At 41.9% G+C, this 22,522-nt stretch overlaps 1 protein-coding gene across 1 annotated transcript in view; it reads right to left on the bottom strand.

The window, feature by feature from the left end:
- NEK5 (NIMA related kinase 5) overlaps positions 1-22,522 on the bottom strand; it is a 68,251-nt gene that overhangs the window by 11,161 nt on the left and 34,568 nt on the right. Inside the window, exons 16-20 of the mRNA XM_077752664.1 lie at positions 13,358-13,438; positions 13,060-13,128; positions 11,003-11,122; positions 5,198-5,327; positions 3,516-3,653 (exon numbers count right to left, since the gene is read on the bottom strand). Of these exons, the coding sequence (XP_077608790.1) occupies positions 3,516-3,653; positions 5,198-5,327; positions 11,003-11,122; positions 13,060-13,128; positions 13,358-13,438 (538 nt within the window). The remainder of the gene's footprint in view (positions 1-3,515; positions 3,654-5,197; positions 5,328-11,002; positions 11,123-13,059; positions 13,129-13,357; positions 13,439-22,522) is intronic.

Below are 22,522 nucleotides of genomic sequence, written 5' to 3'. Positions count from 1 at the left end.
AATCTATTCATGTACATACCTACAAGTAAAAGTTTCACCACACTGTAATTAAATATTTACCTATTTTTAATCAATGTGTTTCATCCCAAATCATAGCTTCTGTTGTTTCCTAAAGTGCATTATGAAATGAATGAACTGATTGGTACATCTCATCTATGGGGTTGTCTGGCTGATTACTGGCAGTCTGAATATTCCACTTGGTATGGGATTCATAGTTTTTGGTTTCCTGTTTCAGGAAGACAGTTTTAGCAGGCTTTTATTTTTTGTTTAACAAGAGAGAAGAAAGAATGAATATAGCTAACTATAGAAATGTAAATCAGCTGTTATCAGGATGTGCAACTATGATGTTACCAAGGCAACCATGTGGCCTGGAAATTTATACAAGAAACATGGAGGTTACCTTCCCACCAAGGATCCCCTTGGAGTGGTTAAACTATAAACAAAATTACTGACCTGAATTAATTATGCACAAGTAAAAAAAAAAAAAGTACTTGTCCTCATCTAAAGAGTGGAGCTTTTATTAGTAAGAGTCATTGAAAAGGATTTTTATAAAAATCTTGCTTTCTTAAACTTAAAATGAGGATAAATTAAACATGTAGTTGATAAAGTTTCATTTTTTTTAATGGAATGCAGGGCTAGAAGCATGAAAACAATTTATTTTTAAGAAGTGGGAAGTTTAAGTTAAATACTGACGAAGGGTATATGAAAAATGCTTAAATGTATGACCAACAGCTAATCTTTACCAGCCTTTATAAGCTGTGACTATGATACTGCAATCAAAGTTAGTAAAATTTACATATACACACAGAAAGTCTTCATGAAGATTCTATACAGCCGTAAGAACTATTTTTCACATTGTAATTTTCCTATCCAACTTGATGGCCATACAAATATTGGCAATTACATTCCCTTGCATAAAGTTATACTAAAAATGTGCTGTGGTTTTATGTTCATTCATAAAGACGACGGCCACCTACTAAGTTCTAGGAACTAGGGATAGAGAGACGAAGCAGGGTGGTCATCAAGACAAAGCTCTCGTAAGCTTATGGTCTAGTGAGGAAGACGGTAAGAATAAGAAATTAAAGTGAACTTTAGTTTTATGATCAGAGAATTATTGTGCCTTGTGGGGTATTAAGCAGGGAAGCCAAACCTAGAAGCGTGCAAGGGAAACCTGCCTAGATGTTTTCTTAATCATTTAAAGCAGTGGGTCCCCAGCAGTGGGACCCGGGTTTTTCACAGCAATCATAAAAATGCAAATAAATTCATGACTGCATCGTTTTATGACGTGAATTTAAATGACAAATATACTGATGAAAGGTCAATATTGCATGCATTTAACAAATAATTTGAGCGTGAATGAATTTAAGTGTCAGACTGAATGAATATGAAACTGTCAGAAGCAGCTAAGGGAAAAGGCAGGGAAACAACAGACAAACTTGAGGACTTACTAGAACTTTTTGGACTAAAAGAGAAGCTTATTAACATAGTTACAGAGCCTTCCACTCCCTCATGCAAAAGAGCACTTAAGATTCGACTTTATTGCAGACCCCTTTACAAACAGCCCCGTTGGGTACTATCGGGAAAAGCAGGGGAGAGAGGGGGAACCACCTATGAAACATACAGAAGCTGTAGGAGGTTCATCAGAGGGAAATCCTACAGGAGGCATTATTCTGGCCAGAGAGGCAGGCATTCTAAACCAAGGTGGGGGGCGGGGATATATGATGCTGGAGAAATGCAAGCAAACTTGGCATTGCAAACTTGGCACAATCTTTAAGGTGCTTAGAGGCCACAAAGAAACTGGATTTTATTCTGGGTGTAAGAGGGAATCTTGTACCGGATTTTAAGCTGAAAAGAGATTTGGTCTTTTTTTAGGAGGAGGATTATTTGGCAGGAGTGCAAGAGGTTGAGCTGAAGGAAGAAAAGATGACTAGGGACAGGAAGTCAAGAGGCCACCAGCAGTCAGAGGCAGAGCACAGATGGGCAGGGAGGGGTGTCAGCACTCTGAGCAGACTGCAAAAGAAAACATCTGCACTCTGCTTTGAATGCACCTGTGGAGGCAAATTCCTATTTCCAACCCCACTTGATAGATCAATTGTTCATACGTGCCCAATGGAAAGCCATCCATGCAAAATTACAGGAAGTTCATTAATTAATTAATTAATTTGGTATGACAACCAAAGGAAGAGTTTTATATGATTCTCTCCAAGAATCACAGGAGCAAATGCAGGAAGAGGCATCTTAGCCTCCAAGTATGTTCCCACCTCAGTGTCTTGAAAGAGGAACACCATCCTTCCTACCTGGCCTGGGGACCCAGCCCTTGGCTTCCAGGCCAAACCAGGTCAGCCCAAAGTTTCCTCCTTATTGCCTTCAGTCCCATCCTTAGGGACAGTGCTTTTACCCCAGCACAGAAGGGAAGGCAACAAACAAACAGGCAATTACATTGCTTTTAATTTGAAGGTACTGGAAAGGGAGTCTTGAAGGCAGTTTCTCCCTTTCTCCCTCCCTTTCCTCTTAAGTTTTAAGCAACAGTGTGTTGTGTCAACTGCTAGAAGTAGTTTAAGATCGAAGGATTTCGAAGGACTTTGTACACTCAGGGACTCTGGTCCCCTCTACTGCTCCTAGATTTTAGTCAACCCAGTTTTCTCAGGGCCCGACACAGACTTGTGTATCTGTATGTCCTTCCCACCTGATACCTTCGTTCTTCTGTACATTCTTGAAGACTCATCTTTCACAAAGATTTCACAAAGTCTGTGAAGTTTAGGCTTTATAAACTGGCAGACTCACTCTTGGGTAGGAAGGTACCTATCTTAACATTATTCTCAAGGTTGCACATATTTTTGTATCACTCTTTATGTATTTATCAGCCTCTGTTCTATCTAGTTTGTTTCTATGCCTCCTTAATGCCTCGATCTCATGTCCCTGAAACACAGGGTCCCTAACCTCGCACCTGTGCTGATGCACCTGCCTGCCTGTGGAGACCTTCTGTGTAGCAGTGCACACCTGAGCAAAGACCAAATCCCCCAGTGATACGAATTGCCTCAAATTTTTGAAAATGACAGTTGGCTTCCCATAAAGTAAACACAAACATAATCTTGCTAAAAATCAGAGGCAAAAAAACCCAAATCCTCCCCAAAGCCAAGAAATTATATTATGATGTATTTGCATTCCTATCAGATAATAATTTGAGTCTGTTGAATAGCTGTCATAATAAACTGGCAGGTAGAGCTAAGCAATACCAGCTCATCATCTACAAAGCCACTTGCCCTACTTACTTATTTTCACCAGTTGTCAACAGATCACATTAATGAAAGTTACCCCACTCTTCTCGGAAGCTCAAATCTTTTGTTAGCAGCAGTTGAAACAGGCTTGGACAAAGAAAATCAGCTTCTGAAAAGGCTGAGACCTTTACAGTTCTCTCTCTGGGCTGAAGGTATTTTTATCCCCTTTCTGCATTTGCAAGTCTCTGACAAAGTTCCTCAGGGGACTGGTTATGTTTTTAAAAATAAACTGCATACCCAGTTCTCCTTCGTTGGCAGAAAATGAGCTACTTGTTAGACGTGCTGCAGCCAAAGCATTCATTAAAGCTCCTGGCACTTCGTGCCGCCACTGTTTCCTATTTTCTGGAACGCCTCCGGTCACAATCCCTTGGCCACCTGAAGAGGAAACTGTGTTACTGAAAATAAAAACGCTTCTTCATTTGAGTTCTTATAAAATCACAGACTGTTAGAAGGTGACCTATTCCCACCCCTCATGTTACCAGCAAGAAAACGGAGGTACAGAAAAAGTCAGTGACTTATGACCCACAGCTGATGGATAAGAGAGTCACTATTTTTGCTTTGTAAACTAGCCACACGGGTGTATAAATTTCTGTTCTACTTGCTTATTTTAAATGAGGTTTTCCTTCTTATTGTCTCGTTGGCCTCAGACAGATGAAATCGCAACCCTCTCTTGCAAGTTTGAGGACTTCAGTGTTTTGTAATGTTATAAATGTAAGTCAATTCACACATTTATAAATGTCTGTGATACAGTTACATGTTTCAACTTAAAAAACAGGTATGGGGCACCTGGGTGGCTCAGTCAGTTGAGCGTCCGACTTGGCTCAGGTCATGATCTCACGGTTCATGGGTTCGAGCCCCGTGTGGGGCTCTGTGCTGACAGCCAGCTCAGAGCCTGGAGCCTGTTTCAGATTCTGTGTCTCCCTCTCTCTCTGACCCTCCCCTGCTTACAGTCTCTCTCTCTCTCTCTCTCAGAAATAAATTCAAAAAATATTTTTAAAAAAACGGGTATAAAGTTTAGCTCTCTTCCAACCCCATGTTATCAAGAGGAACATAGGAAATAAATAATAAAAATCTTCACCACCTGTAAAAATAACACCCAGAATTTGCTGTGAATGTCTCCTATGGAGAGACTATGATGGAAGCTCAAATGTAAATGAAGGAATTTAGGTTGGAAATATTGTCATATTCTAAACTCTCCTAACATTTAAATAGTACACTGGCTTACAGAGCAACTTTATATGTATTTTTGTACTGCTAACTCTAAACTTGGTGGGATAGCTATCATCTTAATTCAGATTTTGTTGTTGTTGTTGTTATTATTATTATTATTATTATTATTATTGAAAAAGACAACCCCTCCAAGAAATTCCAAGGAAGTAACGGGCCTAGCACTGAAGGCAAGTCAATCCAACTGTCCTTCCTTGGACAATCTCCCTCCCCACAAGGAAAGTGGGATTCTGGGTCTTTCCTCCTTTCTCTTCTCACGAACTGAAGTCATCAGTTGTCTAGCATAATTAGCAGGCAAGTTTCTCAGGAAGTGGGGGAGATACCAGAATAATGTCTTTGAAAGATATTTGATACCAAATGTACGGGGCACCTGGGTGGCTTAGTCGGTTAAGCGTCCGACTTTCGCTTAGGTCATGATCTCGCAGTTCGTGGGTTCGAGCCCTGCGTCGGGCTCTGTGCTGACTGCCAGCTCGGAGCCTGGAGCCTATTTCAGAGTCTGTATCTCCCTCTCTCTCTGACCCTCCCCTGCTCACCCTGTCTCTCTCTCTCTCCTAGAAATAAATAAAAATATTTTTTTTAAAAAAAGAAAGAAAGATATTTGATACCAAATGTATAGGAATTGCCCAAGCTGAGCCCCTGCAACAGAGCTGCATCTGAGGCTTTGTCTCCCCCTGCTGGCAACTTACGCTGACTGACTGTAGATGGCCCCTCCCGCAGAGTGAAACAGGTGGAGGTAATGTCCCCCACTGCCATCATCTCCAGGAGAGTCTGAGGAGCTCGCGCATCCCACTGTCTCCTGTTCTCTGCAGCAGCACCAGTATCCTGAATGAACAACTCTGGGTGTGAGAAAATGACTCATTAAAAAGCAGCCAAAGTGCACTGAGTGTACCAAACTCAAACTGTTTTTGGTACACTCAAAAACAGAGAGATTACCACCTCATTCTAATACAGATTGTTAGTCTGAAATCTTGTGCCCAACCTCCCCCCAGATTCCTATGTGGAAACCTAATGCCCAAAGTGATGATATTGGGAAGTGGGTTGGGGGGGGGTGTGTGTGTGTGTGTGATGAGGTCATGAGGGTGGAGACCTCATGAATGGGATTAGTGCTCTTATAAAAGAGACTCTGCAGAGCTCTTCACCCTTTCTGCTAAGTGAGGACATGGTGAAAACATGGTGATGGCCCTCACCAAACACCAACTCTGTCAGCACCAAGATCTGGGACTTTCCAGCTTCCAGAACTGTGAGAAATAAATGTTTGTTGTTTATAAGCCACCGAATCAATGGCATTTTTTATAGCAGCCCAAACAGATTAAGACATAGATATAACTTGCAAGACTGAAATTTTAAATGGGCTTCAAAGCTGCTTCATTTTTATTAGTAATATTTGATTGACTAGCCAATATATCTAAATGTTAGTAAATATTAGTGACAAGAATGGACAAATTCCTCCTTGGGGCACTTATGAGCATTTTACTTCAGTTTCCATGGAATTGCAATCAGTTCCATTATCTTAATTTAAAAATCTTTTTATTTATTACTATGTTTCATTCTAGGAAATCTGAAAAACAGAGAAGTAGAAGAAAATAAAAGTTACCCATAATCTCACCACCTAGAGACTATTAAAAACTTAAAAATTTCCCCTTGAATATAGTTTGTGCTTTGAAACAAAAATGGGCCTCACACTGTGCATATTAACTTGCTCTTTTCAATGAGCAACATATCTTACACTCAGTTTATTAGCTACTCTTCTATGTGACCATTTTAAAGCAAATATGCTATTCTGTTTCCCAGATGTATTAGAATGTCTTTATAGCTGGATGTTTACTTTGCTAGACTTTTTTTTCACTATTATAAATAATACTATAATGAGATCATTGTAGCTAAGTGTTTGTCAACTTTCATGATTAGTTACCTTAGATAAACTATAGAAGATCACAGTTCTAGGAGCTAGATTATTTGCTTTACCAAAGCTTTTCACTGCTAATGTGGAATCTATTACTAATTTGCTCATGATTGCTTCCCGTGTATTTTGAATAGTTAGTTCTTCCCTATCCAAAAAGAAAAACACCTGTACTTTTCTTTTTGTTGTCGTTGTTGTTAAGTTCTGGTTAGTTAATATACAATGTAATATTAGTTTCAGGTATACAATATAGTGCTTCAACACTTCCATACATCACCCTGAGCTCCTCACAGCAAGTGCACTCCTTAATCCCCATCACCTATTTAACCCTTCTCCCACCCCCCTCCTCTCTGGTAACCATCAGTTTGTTCTCTATAGTTAAGAGTCTGTTTTTTGGTTTGCCTCTCCCTCCCTCTCTCTATTTTCCCAGTGCTCATTTGTTTCTTAAATTACACATATGAGTGAAATTATAGAATATTTGTCTTTCTCTGACTTATTTCACTTAGCATAATATTCTCTAGCTCCATCCATGTTGTTGCAAATGGCAAGATTTCATTCTTTTTGATGGCTGAGTAATATTCCATGGTGTGTGTGTGTGTGTGTGTGTGTGTGTGTGTGTGTGTGTATCACATCTTCTTTATTCATCAGTTGATGGACACTAGGGCTGTTTCCATAGTTTTGCTGTTATACAAAATGCTACTATAAATATTGGGGTTCATGTCTCTCTTTGAATTAGTATTTTTATATTCTTTGGGTAAATACCTAGTAGTGTAATTGGTGGGTCATAGGATAGTTCTATTTTTCATTTTTTGAGGAAACTCCATACTCTTTTCCAGAATGGCTGCACCAGTTTGCATTCCCACCAACAGTGCAAGATGGTTCCCCTTTCTCTCATCCTCGCCAGCATCTGTTGTTTCTTGTGTTGTTGATTTCAGCCATTCTGACAGGTGTGAGGTGACATCTCATTATCATTTTGGTTTGCATTTCCCTGATGATCAGTGATGTTGAGCATCTTTGTTGGACATCTGTCTGTCTTCTTTGGGAAAATGTCTGTTCATGTCTTCTGCCATTTTTTAATTGGATTATTCATTTTTGGGGTGTTGAGTTTTTTAAGTTCTTTGTATATTTCAGATACTATGTGCAAGTGACTTACCCTTTATCAGGTAGGTCATTTGAAAATATCTTCTCTATTCCATAGGTTTCCTTTTAGTTTCGATTGTTCTTTTACTTCATTTTCTAACATAGATCTTCATTTTTTACATATAAACTCTTTGTTTTTTAAAATTTTTATTCTTATTTTGTTTTGTCATTATATGTATTATATAGGGTCTGATTTCACAATGTTCTCCAAAATTTTTAACTAATTGGCCTAGTAACATTTATTTGATTGGGCCTTTCTTTCCCACTGACTTGTGATGTAACTTTCAGCATATGCTAAGTTATTATCCATACTCAGATTTGTTTCTAAACTACTTCTTCTTTTCACTGTTTTATCTATTCTGATGCTAGTATCATACTGTTTCAATGACTATAACTTATAGAATATATTTTGACATTTGAAAGCATATGTGCCTCTTCACTGCTCTTCTTTTCTAAATTTTTCTACTTAAGAATCTCCAACCTCCTCCAAACTGTCAAGATGTTCTCGTCTTTTTGTGGTTTCGATTGAAACTGACAAAATTCCATATATTTATTTAGAAAAAATATTTTTAATATATAATAATGTTATTTCTCCCCATTTATTCAAGTGATCTCTAACTACCTCAGTAAGGTTTTATAATGTTCTTCACATGCTCTGCACAATCCTTATAAAGTTTATTCCTAAATTATATATGTACACACACACACACACACACACACACACACACTTGCTGTTGTAACTGGAAATGAGATCTGAAAACTAATTGAGAAAAATACTTGCAATACATATTAAAGGTAAAGCTTTAACTTAAAGAGTCTTATAAAGGGAAAAATAAATGCCATTTTCAGTGGATAAATGAATGAAAGATGAAAGCACATAATTCACAAGAGAAATATGGATGATCAAAACATATGGAAAACATGTTTCGATCTGAATTATAATTACAGGAATGCAGAGAAGTTTAAAGACCATTTTCTGTATCCAACGGAAATCTTTTTAATCTAAAAAACAAAAAAACAAAAAAAGGCAGATTCGTCTTTTGAGACCTACAACTTATAGTCTCTTCTTCTTAGAAAACTTACACAATGCAAAGAATAACCTTGGAATCTGTCCCTTTCTCTGCAACTTTCACTCAGGCCACTAAGGGCTCCTGATGGCCACGCTTGTAGGCTCTTATTCAACCCACCTCACTTGGTCTTTCCGATTGATGCTTCCAACCCTGCACCTCCTTCCAGAACTTTCTCTCCTCCTTTGGCTTCACTCTCTCCAGGTTTTCTCCAAAACTTGTCTAAACATTGCTAGGGTCTGTCCTAAGCTCCACTTCCTCCTGACTCTAGTCCCTCTAAGTATTTTCGACCATCGCTAAGGTGATTATAATACCATGTGTATGCTCCGGAAACCCTGCCTCACCCCGGGGCTCCCATCTTCCACAGCTGGCAGCTGCTGAGTGTCTCCAGCTGAGGCTCATAAAGACCTAAACCTCAATATGTCCCAAATCTAGAGCGTTAAACTGTCCGCTCCCCTCCTTCAGCGCGATGTGTGTGCCTATTTGGCTGGTGACAGCTTCATCCATCTGAATTAGAAAAATCTGGAAAGATCCTTGACCTCCCTCTCTTCCTCAACCGCCACACTCAGAGGTTCACACTTCAGTGTCTCTTGTCACCGCACCGCTCTGGCCCACGCACGTCTCATTTCCCACCTGGGCTATTTCTCTCCTGCCTGCAGGCCGGCCGCTCCACGCCACCCTTACGCTGCAGCCGCCAGCCTGGTCTTTCTCTATCACAAATAGCATTTAATTCCCTTTGATGGAAGGTCATCACACAGGTAAAGCCCCAGCCCCTTGGCATGTCAAGCTCTGTAGGAGCGGGGACCTCCCTGACTCTCCAGCCAGCTGGCGCTGTAGCAATGATTAGTATTTGGGCTCAGGAAACGTGTTTCATTCCTCCTCTCTTTGGCTCAGGATGCTACTGTGATGTCAAGGGCAGACTCCGTTTCCACGCATCTCCGAGAGCCTGACCACCTCGCAATCTCTGCTCACGGAGATTCTCAGTAAGATGCCCGCTGAACTGAAGAAAGCTTTTTGCAGCTGGAGATGAGGTGAAGCATATTATTCTAGGAAGAAGGCCCTGAGCCAAATGAGAGAAGAGGGGGTGCTCCAGGAGGCTGTATGGATTCCATCATCAGTGGCAGGGAAGAGGGGTGCTGGGGCAGGAAAGGTGGGTGAGCACAGGATCAGGCCCCCCAGTGTTAAACAGGATACTATGTGGACTGGCCTATGAGGAATCCTGCAAGTATCATCCAAGAAAAGTTTAAGTAAAAGAATACTACAACAAGATACCTCTAGCCGCCATTTAGAGAATGAAGGGGGGAAATACTAGAGAAAAGGACACACGGGAGAATAGGGCAGTGCAGTGAGGCGTAGGAAAAGGACAAGTTAGAAATAGCATTTACGAAGCATCTACTATGTGCCAGGTACTTTATATATCAAGTTTCACTTTTGTCCTCACAATAAGGCTACACGGCAAGTACCATCATCCCTGTTCCTAGGAGGAAACTGAGGTTCGAACACTGTAGTCGCTTATGAAAGGTCACACAGTCAGAAAGGGGCAGTGCCGGCCGTGACCCGAACCCCATGTATTCACTATCACGCCACACTGCTGAGAGACGACAGGGCCCCGCCCCGGTGGCCGAGGGGATGAAGGAGGAGGAAAACTCCAGAGGCATCTGAGAGGAGAGCCCACCCGCCGTGTGTGGCAGGAGTGGTCAGCCTGCTGCTGGCAGTCGCCAAAATGAAGGATGTTCGAGAAGAAGAGCTCCAAAATCCAAGTGGACAATTGCCAAGTCTGAGAGACCAGTGGGACTTGTCCAAGGAGCTTTCCAGCAGATGACGAGAACATGGATGGCGTGGAGCTGCCGGCGGGGGGCAGCTGCCCAAGGAGACCGCACACAACAGGTGCAAAGGGCTGGGTCTCTGGGAGCAGAGGCACCAGGGCTCTGCCCAGCTAGTGACCATGGAGCCGGGCAGGTGACAGCAGAGTTGCAGGTGAGTGAGGAGAGGGACTGTGATGGCTTGCTAATAAAATGTTCTTTCTCCTCTATGGCTTTCAAGGGACACGACATNGCTGGGTGGCTCAGTCAGTTAAGCGTCCGACTTCGGTTCAGGTCATGATCTCACAGTTCGTGGGTTCGGGCGAGCTCTGCATTAGGCTCTGTGCTGACAGCTAGCTCAGAGCCTGGAGCCTGTTTTGGATTCTGCGTCTCCCTCTCTCTCTAACTCTCCCTNCCGCACACAACAGGTGCAAAGGGCTGGGTCTCTGGGAGCAGAGGCACCAGGGCTCTGCCCAGCTAGTGACCATGGAGCAGGGCAGGTGACAGCAGAGCTGCAGGTGGGTGAGGAGAGGGACTGTGATGGCTTGCTAACAAAATGTTCTTTCTCCTCTATGGCTTTCAAGGGACACGACACGTACCTGCTTCTGGGCAACAGAGTTCTTCAAACGCTTCGTCTGTATAATCTTCATACTCCTGAAGCTCCATGCCGTCCTCAAGGGTCAAAGTTTCATTTCGCACATCTGTTGCCTGAAGCGATTCCACAGCGTTTCATGACAAATAAGCCATGTTTTGAGAAAAACGTATGTTAAAAAATTTTTTGTGTGTTCCAGTGACAACATTTACCAAGGGATGTGAGAGGTATTCAACAAATGTATATTAAATAAATAAGCCAGTCGCATTTTAAAACTGGAACTATGGTGGAACAAGACAGAAACAGGAATGTTTTGCTTTCTTCTCCTCCTTCTTTCTCAACACTGCCTAGCGCCAATCGTAGGGCACCTTGATTTTATCCGGACTTCCTGCCTTCAATTCTATTCTCCTGCAGTTCCATTCTATAGAACTCTCAAGGTTTATCTTGTCCACGCCCTGCTTCAAGTACACAATGCTCCCAATCAGGTCCCTAAAACTGCTTCTAATACTCCACAATCAACGCTAAAATGATCACTCCGTTTCAAGCACATCAAAGCATCGAGTAACAAAGGGTGAAGAAGCCTGACAGATAAAACTTTTTAACTCTATTCTTTTATACGACAGGCCAGCTCCGGCACCTGGCTTCACAGAAGTGCTGTGGATGTACCACTCTAACCCAGAAATATGTCCCCAGATCCGCCCCCTCTGGTCCTCACTGGACTGGGACACTAAGACACATAGTGTTTAAAGAGAGGTGAGACTTCATTATCACCACTCTAAGAAGTCTCTATGCGGCAAAAATGCTGATAAAGATCTGAAAGGTACCGAGGATTCTGAGGGCAGGGAAACTACTCTGTATGGTACCGTAATGATAGATGTGTGTCACTGTACGTCTGTCAAAACCCATCGAATGTACAAAACCAAGAGTGAGCCCTAATGTGAACTAGGGACTTTGGAGGGGTGGTTATCCAGGTTTATCAGGTATAACAAATGTCCCACCCCAGGGCAGTGGCTGGGGAGGCTGTGCATGGGTGGGAACCAGGAATATCGGGGAAATCTCTATACCTTCTGCTCATTTTTGCCACGAACCCCAAACTGCCCTAACACAGGAAGTCTATTCAAAACAAAAAAATCTGACAGCAATGATAACATTAAAAATGTTTTCAGCTAATGAAGAAATTGTCAGAAGTGATACAGCACCTATATGTAAACACACGTAACTTCTGGTCATTTACAAGGCAAAGTTAGTGAAGGTGAAATGGGGACACGAATCAGTTGATTTTGATTTCTGTTAGCAGGTCTGGTCGAAAGCGGGATTAAAAAAGATGTTGAATACAAGTACTAAAATGAGGTGTGAGTTCACTGTATTCGTGCATTTATCGCTGCGTCAGTGTGAGCCCAAGTGCATAACTGAGATTTATCCAAAGACCAGCAGAAACTTATCAATAACTAATTAAGACCCAAAATAAATGCACACGGTTTCAGGGTATCGGCTCAATATTTTAGGTGAGTATATTAGTTGCTGACTATAATTAAGTCTTCTATTTTAATTTGGCAAGGACAAATACTTAATATTATGAGAAAATAATTCCTTTATAAGAGAAAAGTACAGGGGCGCTGGGTGGCTCAGTCAGTTAAGCGTCCGACTTCGGTTCAGGTCATGATCTCACAGTTCGTGGGTTCGGGCGAGCTCTGCATTAGGCTCTGTGCTGACAGCTAGCTCAGAGCCTGGAGCCTGTTTTGGATTCTGCGTCTCCCTCTCTCTCTAACTCTCCCTTGTTCACGCTGTCTCTCTCTCAGAAATAAATAAAACATTTTTAAAAATAAGACAAAAGTACATTAGATTCAAATGATCCATCTAAGCGAAAAATCTCAATGAAAAAAAGAATGGGAAGATAAAAAGCCTTTTGGAAGACTCATCTGAACACCAGAGTTCCTTCCAGGAAGATTTAAGAACATTCTCCCTACGGTCTATTGAAAAATGTCATTAACTGTGCTACTGAGTTTTTTTCTCATACCTATTAATTAATGGAAACAAATACTTAGCGGCATACCTCTGCCTCTTGGAGGGTGTTTTCATCAGAAATACATTGGTTTAAACTAATTTCAAACTTCACTCCACCCTAGAAGAAAGCAAGGGAAATAATGTTAGTTGAGCAATCTAATAAAAATGTTAAAATTGCAATTCCTACTTGACATTACAGATACTGAAAAACATTGGATGAACATCACAAAATAAGGCAATTCCATAAAATAGTAGGGGTGAGAAGTCCTATAGGCAACCCAGATTGCAAGGTGTGGGCCCCCTCGCAACCTGTTTAATACGACGCTGCAGGACCAAATGTTTATTACCTTAGCTTTACAGTTTTGTGCTGGAATTTTACCTACCTTTATGGCCGGAGCTCTCATTTGTTTCAAGTCTCTTTCAATAACCTGCAAGTTTAGAGAAAAATTAAAATGTAGCATTTAATATTGATCAAACAATGATAGTTTCACAGCCCCTGAACTCACAGCATGGTCTGTTTACATTACTTGATTTCTGCTGGATTGAATCCCATGATTAATTTGAGCATAAAAACATGCCTCTGTAAAGGAAAGCTGATAACAATTCACTAGGAACTCGGACACAGCGTCCATTAACTTGAAATAGTAATACACTGGAGGCTGGCACTGCAATGGCGAAAATTCCATAACGTGACACTGCTTATCACTCTGGTGCACTACAACCTAATCTAACTCAGAAATGTCATTTTGGCTCCAGGATCGCTCCTTTAAGAGGCTTACAATTGTAATTGGAAAAACCCAAGAGCACTGCTCACATAGTAAAAAGGAAAGAGAAGGCTCTAAAAATTGCTGGGCAATTTTGAAGAAGAGAAGAAGAACGTGAAAGTAGATGACAAGAAGTCAAAGGACCAGGTGAGAGGTGAACTGCAAGTGCCGGGCTTTCTCAGGTGCATTCTGGGGACCCTCTGCGCCTCTCTTCCTCAGTGCAGGGTGTCAGCAGTTCCTATGGATTTAAGGGCCACCCTTATGCAAGGGCCCTGAGATGTTACCTCCAGGGATGCTCTTTTCTCCCCTCTGAGCTGCAGGCTCGCCTACTCAGCTACCTACTTAGCATCATCTTCACCTTGACGCTCATCCCACACATTCATACGGAGCGCCCACCACGGGCCGGACACCGTCCTACACATGGGTTAGTGCAGTGAATGTGGTCAAAGATCCCTGCTGACGTGGCACTTCCATTTTACTGGAATAACACAGGTAATAAATGAGTTAACTTAGTCACATAATTGCAGAAAGTGCTGTGCTATGAAGGAAATAAAACAGGGCGATAGCACAGAAAATGAGAAGAGGAGGAGAGTAATGCAGGAAAAGCCCGTCCCGGCATATGATGGAAGCCTGGAATGATGTGGCACCTTGCGTATGTGAAGGTCCGGGGACAGCATGCTCCATGCGCAGGGAGCCCTGAAGCAGGCATGGAGTCCCTCAGATTTTCTCCCACTCAGTATGTCCAGAGAGGAACCCCCCACCACAAGCTTGCTCCCCCCCCTTCCCCGCCTTAGTAAATGGTATTACCCCTTGTAAGTCAGAAACACAGGAGTCTTTTGGGGGTGTGTATGTTAATGCTCTCTTCTCTCCACCATGTTACATGAGGTCTCTATCACCTCTCTTAGAATTCATTCGTCTGTAGGCACACGGCATACAGCGTGTGTTAGTTTGAATCATTAATACCTGCTTTCCCTGCAGCCCTGGGAAGGGCCTGTCTCTGCCTTGCAATATTATGAACTCTGAAACAGGACTGTGACTTTTGTATCTTACTGATTTTGTGAAGTTGCCTGTCTAGATTTGATTCTGGGGTCTGGTTATCTCGATTGTACAAGTGTCCTATTGCTTTACTTTCCTTAAAATACAACTGTCTCAGACTCCCGAGCCCCATTCCCCTGACATCACGTCGCAGAAGGTCCCAGGGCAAAACTCCCCAGGGCGCCTTTCAGCCTTCACCCAACACTGGCCCCCCCTCACTCACCCTTAACCAAGCCCTCATAGCACCTTGAAGATAAAGGTGAAAGACCTCCCAGAGGGAAAAAAAAACCTTCTTGAGAGCCATTTGATAATTCATTTCTGCCCAGTTCTCTCCTCCCACCAAAAACATAAGGTTGAAGTGGAGATTTGTGCCCAAGGTATCTGAGACACTGATTCGAACACCCTTCAGAAAGCTGAACTCTTATACACACACCAGAATTCTTCTCAAAGGTGGCTGCACACTAAATCACTCAGCCAGCTTCTGAAAATAGGATGCTTGGGCCCTACCCCAGACCACCTGGGGGTAGAGCCTAGGCATTTGAGTTTTTACAAACTTCCACACATAGCTCTCCTGCACGGTGAGGGGTAAGAACTTTCCGACTAGAGGGGCACCTGGGTGGCTCAGTCCATTGAGCACTGACTTTTGGTTTTGGCTCAGTTCATGATCTCATGGCTCACGGGTTAGAGCTCCGCATCGGGGCCTGGAGCCTGCTTCAGACTCTGTGTCTCCATCTGTCTCTGCCCCTCCCTCACTCGTGCTCTTTCTTTCTTTCTCTCTCTCTCAAAAANAAAAAAAAAAAACCTTCCCAGGCTAGAGCCACCTCACTAGGAAACACATTACCACCTACTAATAACCATCACCTGTACAGGAGCTTCTTCCTCAGGTGCCTGCTGGTGGATGGGCAGGTCACTTTTCTTCACTAAATAGGTCTTAAGACTTATTTTTGAGTCCTCCTAAAAGTACAAATTACACACAGTCAACAGGAGTGGTTCTCTGTCAGTTCTAAGGTCTGAGTTGGCGCCGCGGCCAGTTTTGATGGGGATCTAGTAAGGAAACGCTCCCCTCCCACTGCGCAGGCGCCATCAGTGGGTGTGACTGCACAGCGCCCTCTTCCCGGCTCCTTCCCCCTGTGGCCACCTCGGCTTCCCCGTTAACATGTTCCCCACATGCATCTTTCCTGATCTTCCAAGAAAAGTCTGCTCTGTATCTTCCTAGACTCAGGTTTCCCATCACAGACCTGCCTTAAAAACGAGGTGGATGATGACTCAAAACTCCCCACCATTAACCAAGCCTCTGCTCTGGAAAGAACCATTTCCAGCCTTCCCTGCTTCAGACCCCCAGTCCTGGGTGAACCTCTGCGTGGTTCCCGCAGCACGCCCTCCCCCTCAGCTCTGCCTCTCCAAACTCTGCTCCTCTTCTCAGAGCAGGTTAGACCCCACCTCCCATCTTCCATGAAAGCTCTCACCGGGCTCATCCTTACTCCTGTGCACAGAGCGTAACTATACTCAGTCTTACGATCATTGCTCATACATGCCGTAGCTTTCCAACTCTTTTGAGGAGAAGTACACATGTTAGAAAGAGTAGAGGTTTCCAAATCAGGTATTTAGTCTGCCTGGTAATATCGAAGTGACTTTGGATGAGTTACTTAACTTCTCTATTATGGGGAGTAAAATGAGATAAAATGTGTGGAGACTCTGGTTCAGAGCCTGGTACGTGTAATTGAATTGTACCATATGCTCACTTCACTTATATTAATAAATCTATATGCACTCAGGGCTGGGGGAGAGGGAAAAAGAAACCAAGCCCAGCAGTGTGGCCAATTCCACACCTGAGTGTGAGCTGGGGGCCAGCTGTGTCCTCACCGGCCTCAGAACCACAGGCCTCTCACAGGAAGAGCATTCCAGGGCAGTGAGGGTGGTTCAACGGTTAAACATTCGTGTGGTTTTCATGCAACGATGGTCTACAAACACAGCCCAGCTAGCTCATCTGGAGCTCTACCGAAAAAGCCGTGCTCTGAGAGATGGAAGAATGAGTTTCCAAAGTGGCTCCTTTAAGAAATTTTCAAGAATCATCTGGACTGTGCTCAAATGTGGCCTGACACAGACTTTCAAACCTTACCCGTGCATCTGAGGCTATGCCAGCATTGCCAAATTCAGTAAATGCTCATCTTTTGTCCTACCTTACGGGCTTGGCCTTACTTTCTGCTTCTAACCTAGTTCTGGTGTAAAGTAACTACTCAGTCAATAAGTACTGACTGATTCATGAGGAAGACAATGAACAAGTATTTTTAATAATAGCCATTCCTAACGGAGAATCTCAGAGACCCTCACCATCGTGGGTAGTCTCAAGTAAACCATAATAAAAAAAAGCTTCGACTGAATCTGTTGGCTTTCCTATTAGAAGGGTGCATGATAACATTTTATAATTTCTGTGAGAACACTACTTTTGAAACCCTGCTCAATTTAGGTAGGTCTAAATCAGTAGTACCACATCTCCTTCAAGAAACAAATGTATTCGGGGCACCTGGGTGGTCAGTCGGTTGAGCATCCGACTTTGGCTCAGGTCATGATCTCACAGTTCGTGGGTTCAAGCCCCACATCGGGCTCTGTGCCGACAGCTCAGAGCCTGGAGCCTGTCTTCGGATTCTGTGTCTCCCTCTTTCTCTGCCCCTCCCCTGCTCATGCTGTCTCTCTCTCTCTCTCTCTCAAAAATACATAAAACATTAAAAAAATTTAAAAAAAAAAGAAACAAATGTATTCACCTCCAGTTCACTCCCCATCTTCTTTCTAATTTCCTTCACGTCATTGTGGTACTGTTGGCGTATTTCCTCCAGCTGCTTCAAGTATTCCTGGAAAGCAATCCCCAGTCAAAAAGTTTAAATGTTGGTGAACCATGGAACAAAGTAATCTCTGTACAGCCTACGAATTTAAAGAATGTGTGATAAACAGAAAGAATCAGAAAACCCATTGTTCCTAAACATGATGACCTGCCTACGTCCTGGCTGTGATGCTCCCCTCCTTGTGACTTCGATAGGGTGGCTGGGGGTGCTGTCACCTTGATAGATAACCTTAAATGCACTCAGGACATACCATCACTTTATATATCCCACTTTTATGGATTGAGTTTTATCCCCCTAGAAAAGATATTTTGGAGCCCTAACCTCCAGTACGTCAGAATGTGACCTTATTCGGAGATAGCGTCACTGCAGAGGCAGCTAGTTAAGCTCAGATGTAGCCATCCTGGAGTAGAGCGGACACCCAATCTAACATGATGGGGGTGCTTTTAAGAAGAAAGCCACGTGAAGGCAGAGACACAGAGAGAAAGCCATGTGAACACGGCAGAGAATGGAGTCATGCAGCTATAAGCCAAGAATGTCAAAGACATCTGACAAGCCACCAGAAGTGGGCAGCAGGCAAAGGATTCCCCTCCAGTTTTCAGAGGGACCATGGCCCCGCTGCCACCTTGACTTTAGACTTCCAGCCTCCAGAACTGGGAGACAATCCATGTCTGTTGCTTTAAACTATCCAGTCTGTTGTACTTTGTGAAGGCAGCCCTAGGAAACGAATACAGATTTCAAAAATGTCAATGATGGACGGTTACTTTATCCATCCAAGGTGAAAAGCCTGATGAGCTTCACCACATCGCATTCTCTGAGGAGGTGAGATATGTATCTCCGTATCCCCTCAGACTCCCTGCATGAAGGTTCCCACGAGTGTGTCTATCAGGTACTGTGCAAGAGAGCTCTGTCTCTCAGGTGTACTGGGGACGCTAAAAGTAGTATACAAGTAGCACAAAAGACGATGGCAAGTAGAGTGGGAGCCCTGGAATCAGACTGCGTTCAACCTGTTCCTTCGTTTTGTTTCTCCTGATCTGCAGCTCCTGGAATCTACACTCTTCTCCATTACTTCTTAGCTTTTGTCTCTGGTTGTGATTTGGCTCCACAGAAGATGGACGAAGACCCTATGAATCAAATGAAATAATTTATAAGCATATTTGCATTTTAGAAACATCCTCTTGACCTTTGACCTTTTTCTTTAAACAAGAGGCATATCCTGAATCACACTCACTATTTGGGAGTGAGCGGTAGGATTTTCTTAATTTGAATATGAAATACTTAAAAAGTAAAGACAATTAATAAAATCACTTGTGTTGTTTATCCCAAACAATCGCTATTTTATGCTACCACGTGAGACACCTAGATTCATTTTCTGCACTGGTAAACTATAATTGTGAAATTAAAGTTCTGTAAAAGTTGAGCCATCCCTGGAGCATCAGGTTAGGTAGTGGCACAGAACTAGAGCTTTTGAGTATTTCAAAGTAAGAGTAATAGAAATAGAATGCATATCCGGCTTCCTTCCATCCCAGAACTCTGACGCTAAAGAATAAAGGTTAAACTTTAAAAAGCTAACTTTCATTTCAAATAAAATACAATAGTCACTTTTTAAAAGTGGGTAGTATTCTAGTAAAATAGAATCAAATAACTGTAGCACTGAAAGGGACCTCGAAGCTCATCTACTCCCAAACTGTCATTTATAAAAGGGAAATGAGGCTCAGAGAGGTTGTATAACCTGCCTAAGGTCACACAGCAAGGGATAGAGACAGTAAAGAAACCAGGCCTCCCGGACTCTGATTCAAGCCTATTCCCATTATTCTTCTTAAGCTATTAAGGGGTGCCTGGTTGGCTCAGTCAGTTGAGCATCCAACTCTTGATTTCAGCTCAGATCACGATCCCAGGGTCATGGGATCGAGTCCCACGTAGGGCTCCGTGCTGAGCACGGTGTCTGCTTAAGATTCTCTTTCTCTCTCCCTCTGACCCTGTCCCCTGCTCATACACTCCCTCTCTCTAAAGGAGTTTTATTGTAAAAAAATACAATAAAAAAATTAAAACTGGAGAAGGTGGAGAGTAGTCTTGATCTTCTATGCAGAATGCACTTGGACTTAAGGACCCATCAAGGTCTTGATTGCTTCTGATAATTGGTATTTTACTTACCAGCTGCTTTTCCACTTTCAGCTTATATTGTTGGGCTTCAAATTTCCTCTGAAGGTATTCAGCAGGCCTTAGAAAATAAAAATGTTCAGCTTGAGTAGAAACTTTCACTAGTCTTAGGTACCAATCTGAGAAGTGGATTTTCAATTTAGGAATGTGAGTCACAGTTCACCCATGGCTTGAAGTTTTGAGTTTAAGAAGTGTTTCAAAGTTACAGAGTGTATACTGTGGACTCAGGAAGAAAAGGAAACAAAGAGAACTGTACCAACTGTACAGGAGAGGATACGACAGAAAAATATTCTGATGCCGTAATTTTTCTTCACAAAAGGATCAGTCCCTCCATGGTCCACAATATGTTGGAGGGAAAAAGAAAAATCCATACCAGCGTATTCTCACGCTTTGGGCAGGCATCTGACTGATAGCCTTGAGCCCCTGACTGGACTGCCAGTTGCTTGTCCATTTCTTGTACTATGCCCTGAGCTCCATGACACTATAGCTGTGTGCCATTCCTTTACCTCTAGTCTTCATGCTGGCGCATAAACGAAAGCTCCCAAGAAAATACATGCCGAATTTTCAATATGTCTTTTTAATATGTCTCAAATGATAATCTGATTACAATTCAATTGTTGTTAATATTAACAATTTCCTTGGAAGATAACATGCATACAACTATTTTTATCACTCCCAGATGGTGGAATTTACTAGAAGAAAAAACATTAGAAATTCAGGAGTATGAGTTTCTGCTCATGGTTCAAAGGTTCCATGAAAAAGAAGACAAGCTACATTAGATTCAGGATGAGAAAGGGCAAAAGGAACTATACGAGTCAAGTATTCAAGATGAAGACTTTGGAAGTTCTTCTTATTTGTTTTAGGAAAATTTGAAAGGGCTTCAGAATAAATGTTGATATACCAAGATAGTTTCAGAGGACCAACGCTTAAGTTAGACTCTGACATTACCATTGACCTGGTGATGGACTGTGGCTTTCTTCCTGTTTATAATTCTCCTCTACTCCAGAATCTTTTGAAGGAACACAGTGGTAACCTGGTTCATGAGCTCTCTTCCTCAACACGTCAAGTTGGGCATAATAATAATCGTAATGCCCACAGAGTGCAGCAAATTTGGGCCTTTCTACCATTTTTATCTGAAGGATCAAAAAGAAGAGGAAAGATTTTGAAGACACATAATTAAAATCTATACTAATTGACAGTTTGATAGTGACCATAGTTAAGACAAGGCACTAAAGGTATGTTTTTGTTGTTTTTGCTCTAGTCTAGTTTTCAGAGGAAAATCATCTTAGAATCCCCAAATCCTGGAACTGGAAAATACTTTAGAAGTCTGAGCGCTGTAGCACAGTAGTTTGTCATTTTATTGAGGTGTGAATAGGAATCCTGCACACTTCATGGTTGGTCTACCAAAAATACTTAGCTAGTGAGTATGCCTGGTCAACCCAAGATCTGAAACTAAACTCAGCATTATTATTTTCTATTTTTATAAACTTACTTATAAAAAAAAATTACTTACATCTTGCTGTACTTTATGGGAGAATAAATGGTATTGTGCCACTCACAAATGTGGAGATTCACAACATTTTTAGGTTCTGATAAATTGACTAAATACACAATGTCATCACGACTTGAAGGAAAATGCTGAGTCAGTCAGTCCTTCCTCCCAAGTAAACACAAGGAAAGTCATGTAACAGCTGCAACAGGCTATCATCACCCCAAGCTACACCTCACCGCCCTTCCCAACCAAAACAGAATGATAGAAGGCGAACCAGAAACAAATGTTGGTCTTGGAGTTAAGGAAAGGCCACCGAGCTTAAGACAAGAACCAGGCCAAATTAACACGTGAAAACCGGTCAGGACCCTGCTGCTAAATAGCAAACTAAGGTCAATTTAACATTAATCAGGACAACTCTGCCTACTTAACAGATGATAACAAAAGAGAAAAAGAAGTTCAAACCATTGGGAAGGCCTAGAACTGGTAGCTGGAAATATAAATAACCAAACGAATGGTTTAAGCTGAAATTTCCTCTCTGTGAAGAAGTAACACACTATCTTCTCTGTTCTTTTTAATGCTGTGTGGTTCATATATATGTTAATTGAACCATATGGAATTGTAGATATTGGACCATTTTTAACTTACAAAAAATGGCAGCTTCAAATAGTTTTATTGAAATATTAAAGTAAGTATATAAAATTTGGTTTATTAGTCTAAACATAAATTATATATTTATTTTAAAAATCTTTTAAAATGTGACGTATGCTTCTTAGTGTTGCAATTTTACCTATATAGAACCCAAAACAAGGTATTACTAATTACTTGTTGAAAAATGTCTAGAAATAGAGAAAAGTATTGGAAGGAAATTAACAGCTTCTTTAGGGTTTTCTCTAAAATCCCAAATGTCAATGAAAGCACCACAGGTGGAGATCCACTCATTCCACTGCATTAGTAGAAATCTTCAACGGATTAGAAAAATTTGTTCTCCTAACTTAATCCATCCTTGAATCTTGTAGATGTTTTTCCTCTCCTAGGAGTCTGCTACAGAGTATTCTAAATAACATACTTTTAATTTTCTTTTTTAAAGTTTATTTATTTATTTTTGTAGTAATCTCCACACCCAATGTAGGACTTGAAGTCATGACCGCAAGATCAAGAGTCTCATGTTCATCCAACTGAGCCAGCCAGGCGCCCTGACTTTTAAATTTCTTTAATAAAGTTAAA

This window comes from Crocuta crocuta, unplaced genomic scaffold (assembly GCF_008692635.1).
Source record: "Crocuta crocuta isolate KB4526 unplaced genomic scaffold, BGI_CrCroc_1.0 scaffold190, whole genome shotgun sequence".
Taxonomy (NCBI): Eukaryota; Metazoa; Chordata; class Mammalia; order Carnivora; family Hyaenidae; genus Crocuta; species Crocuta crocuta.
The sequence above is the reverse complement of the archived record's forward strand: the minus strand, read 5'-3'. Positions and strand labels throughout refer to the sequence as shown.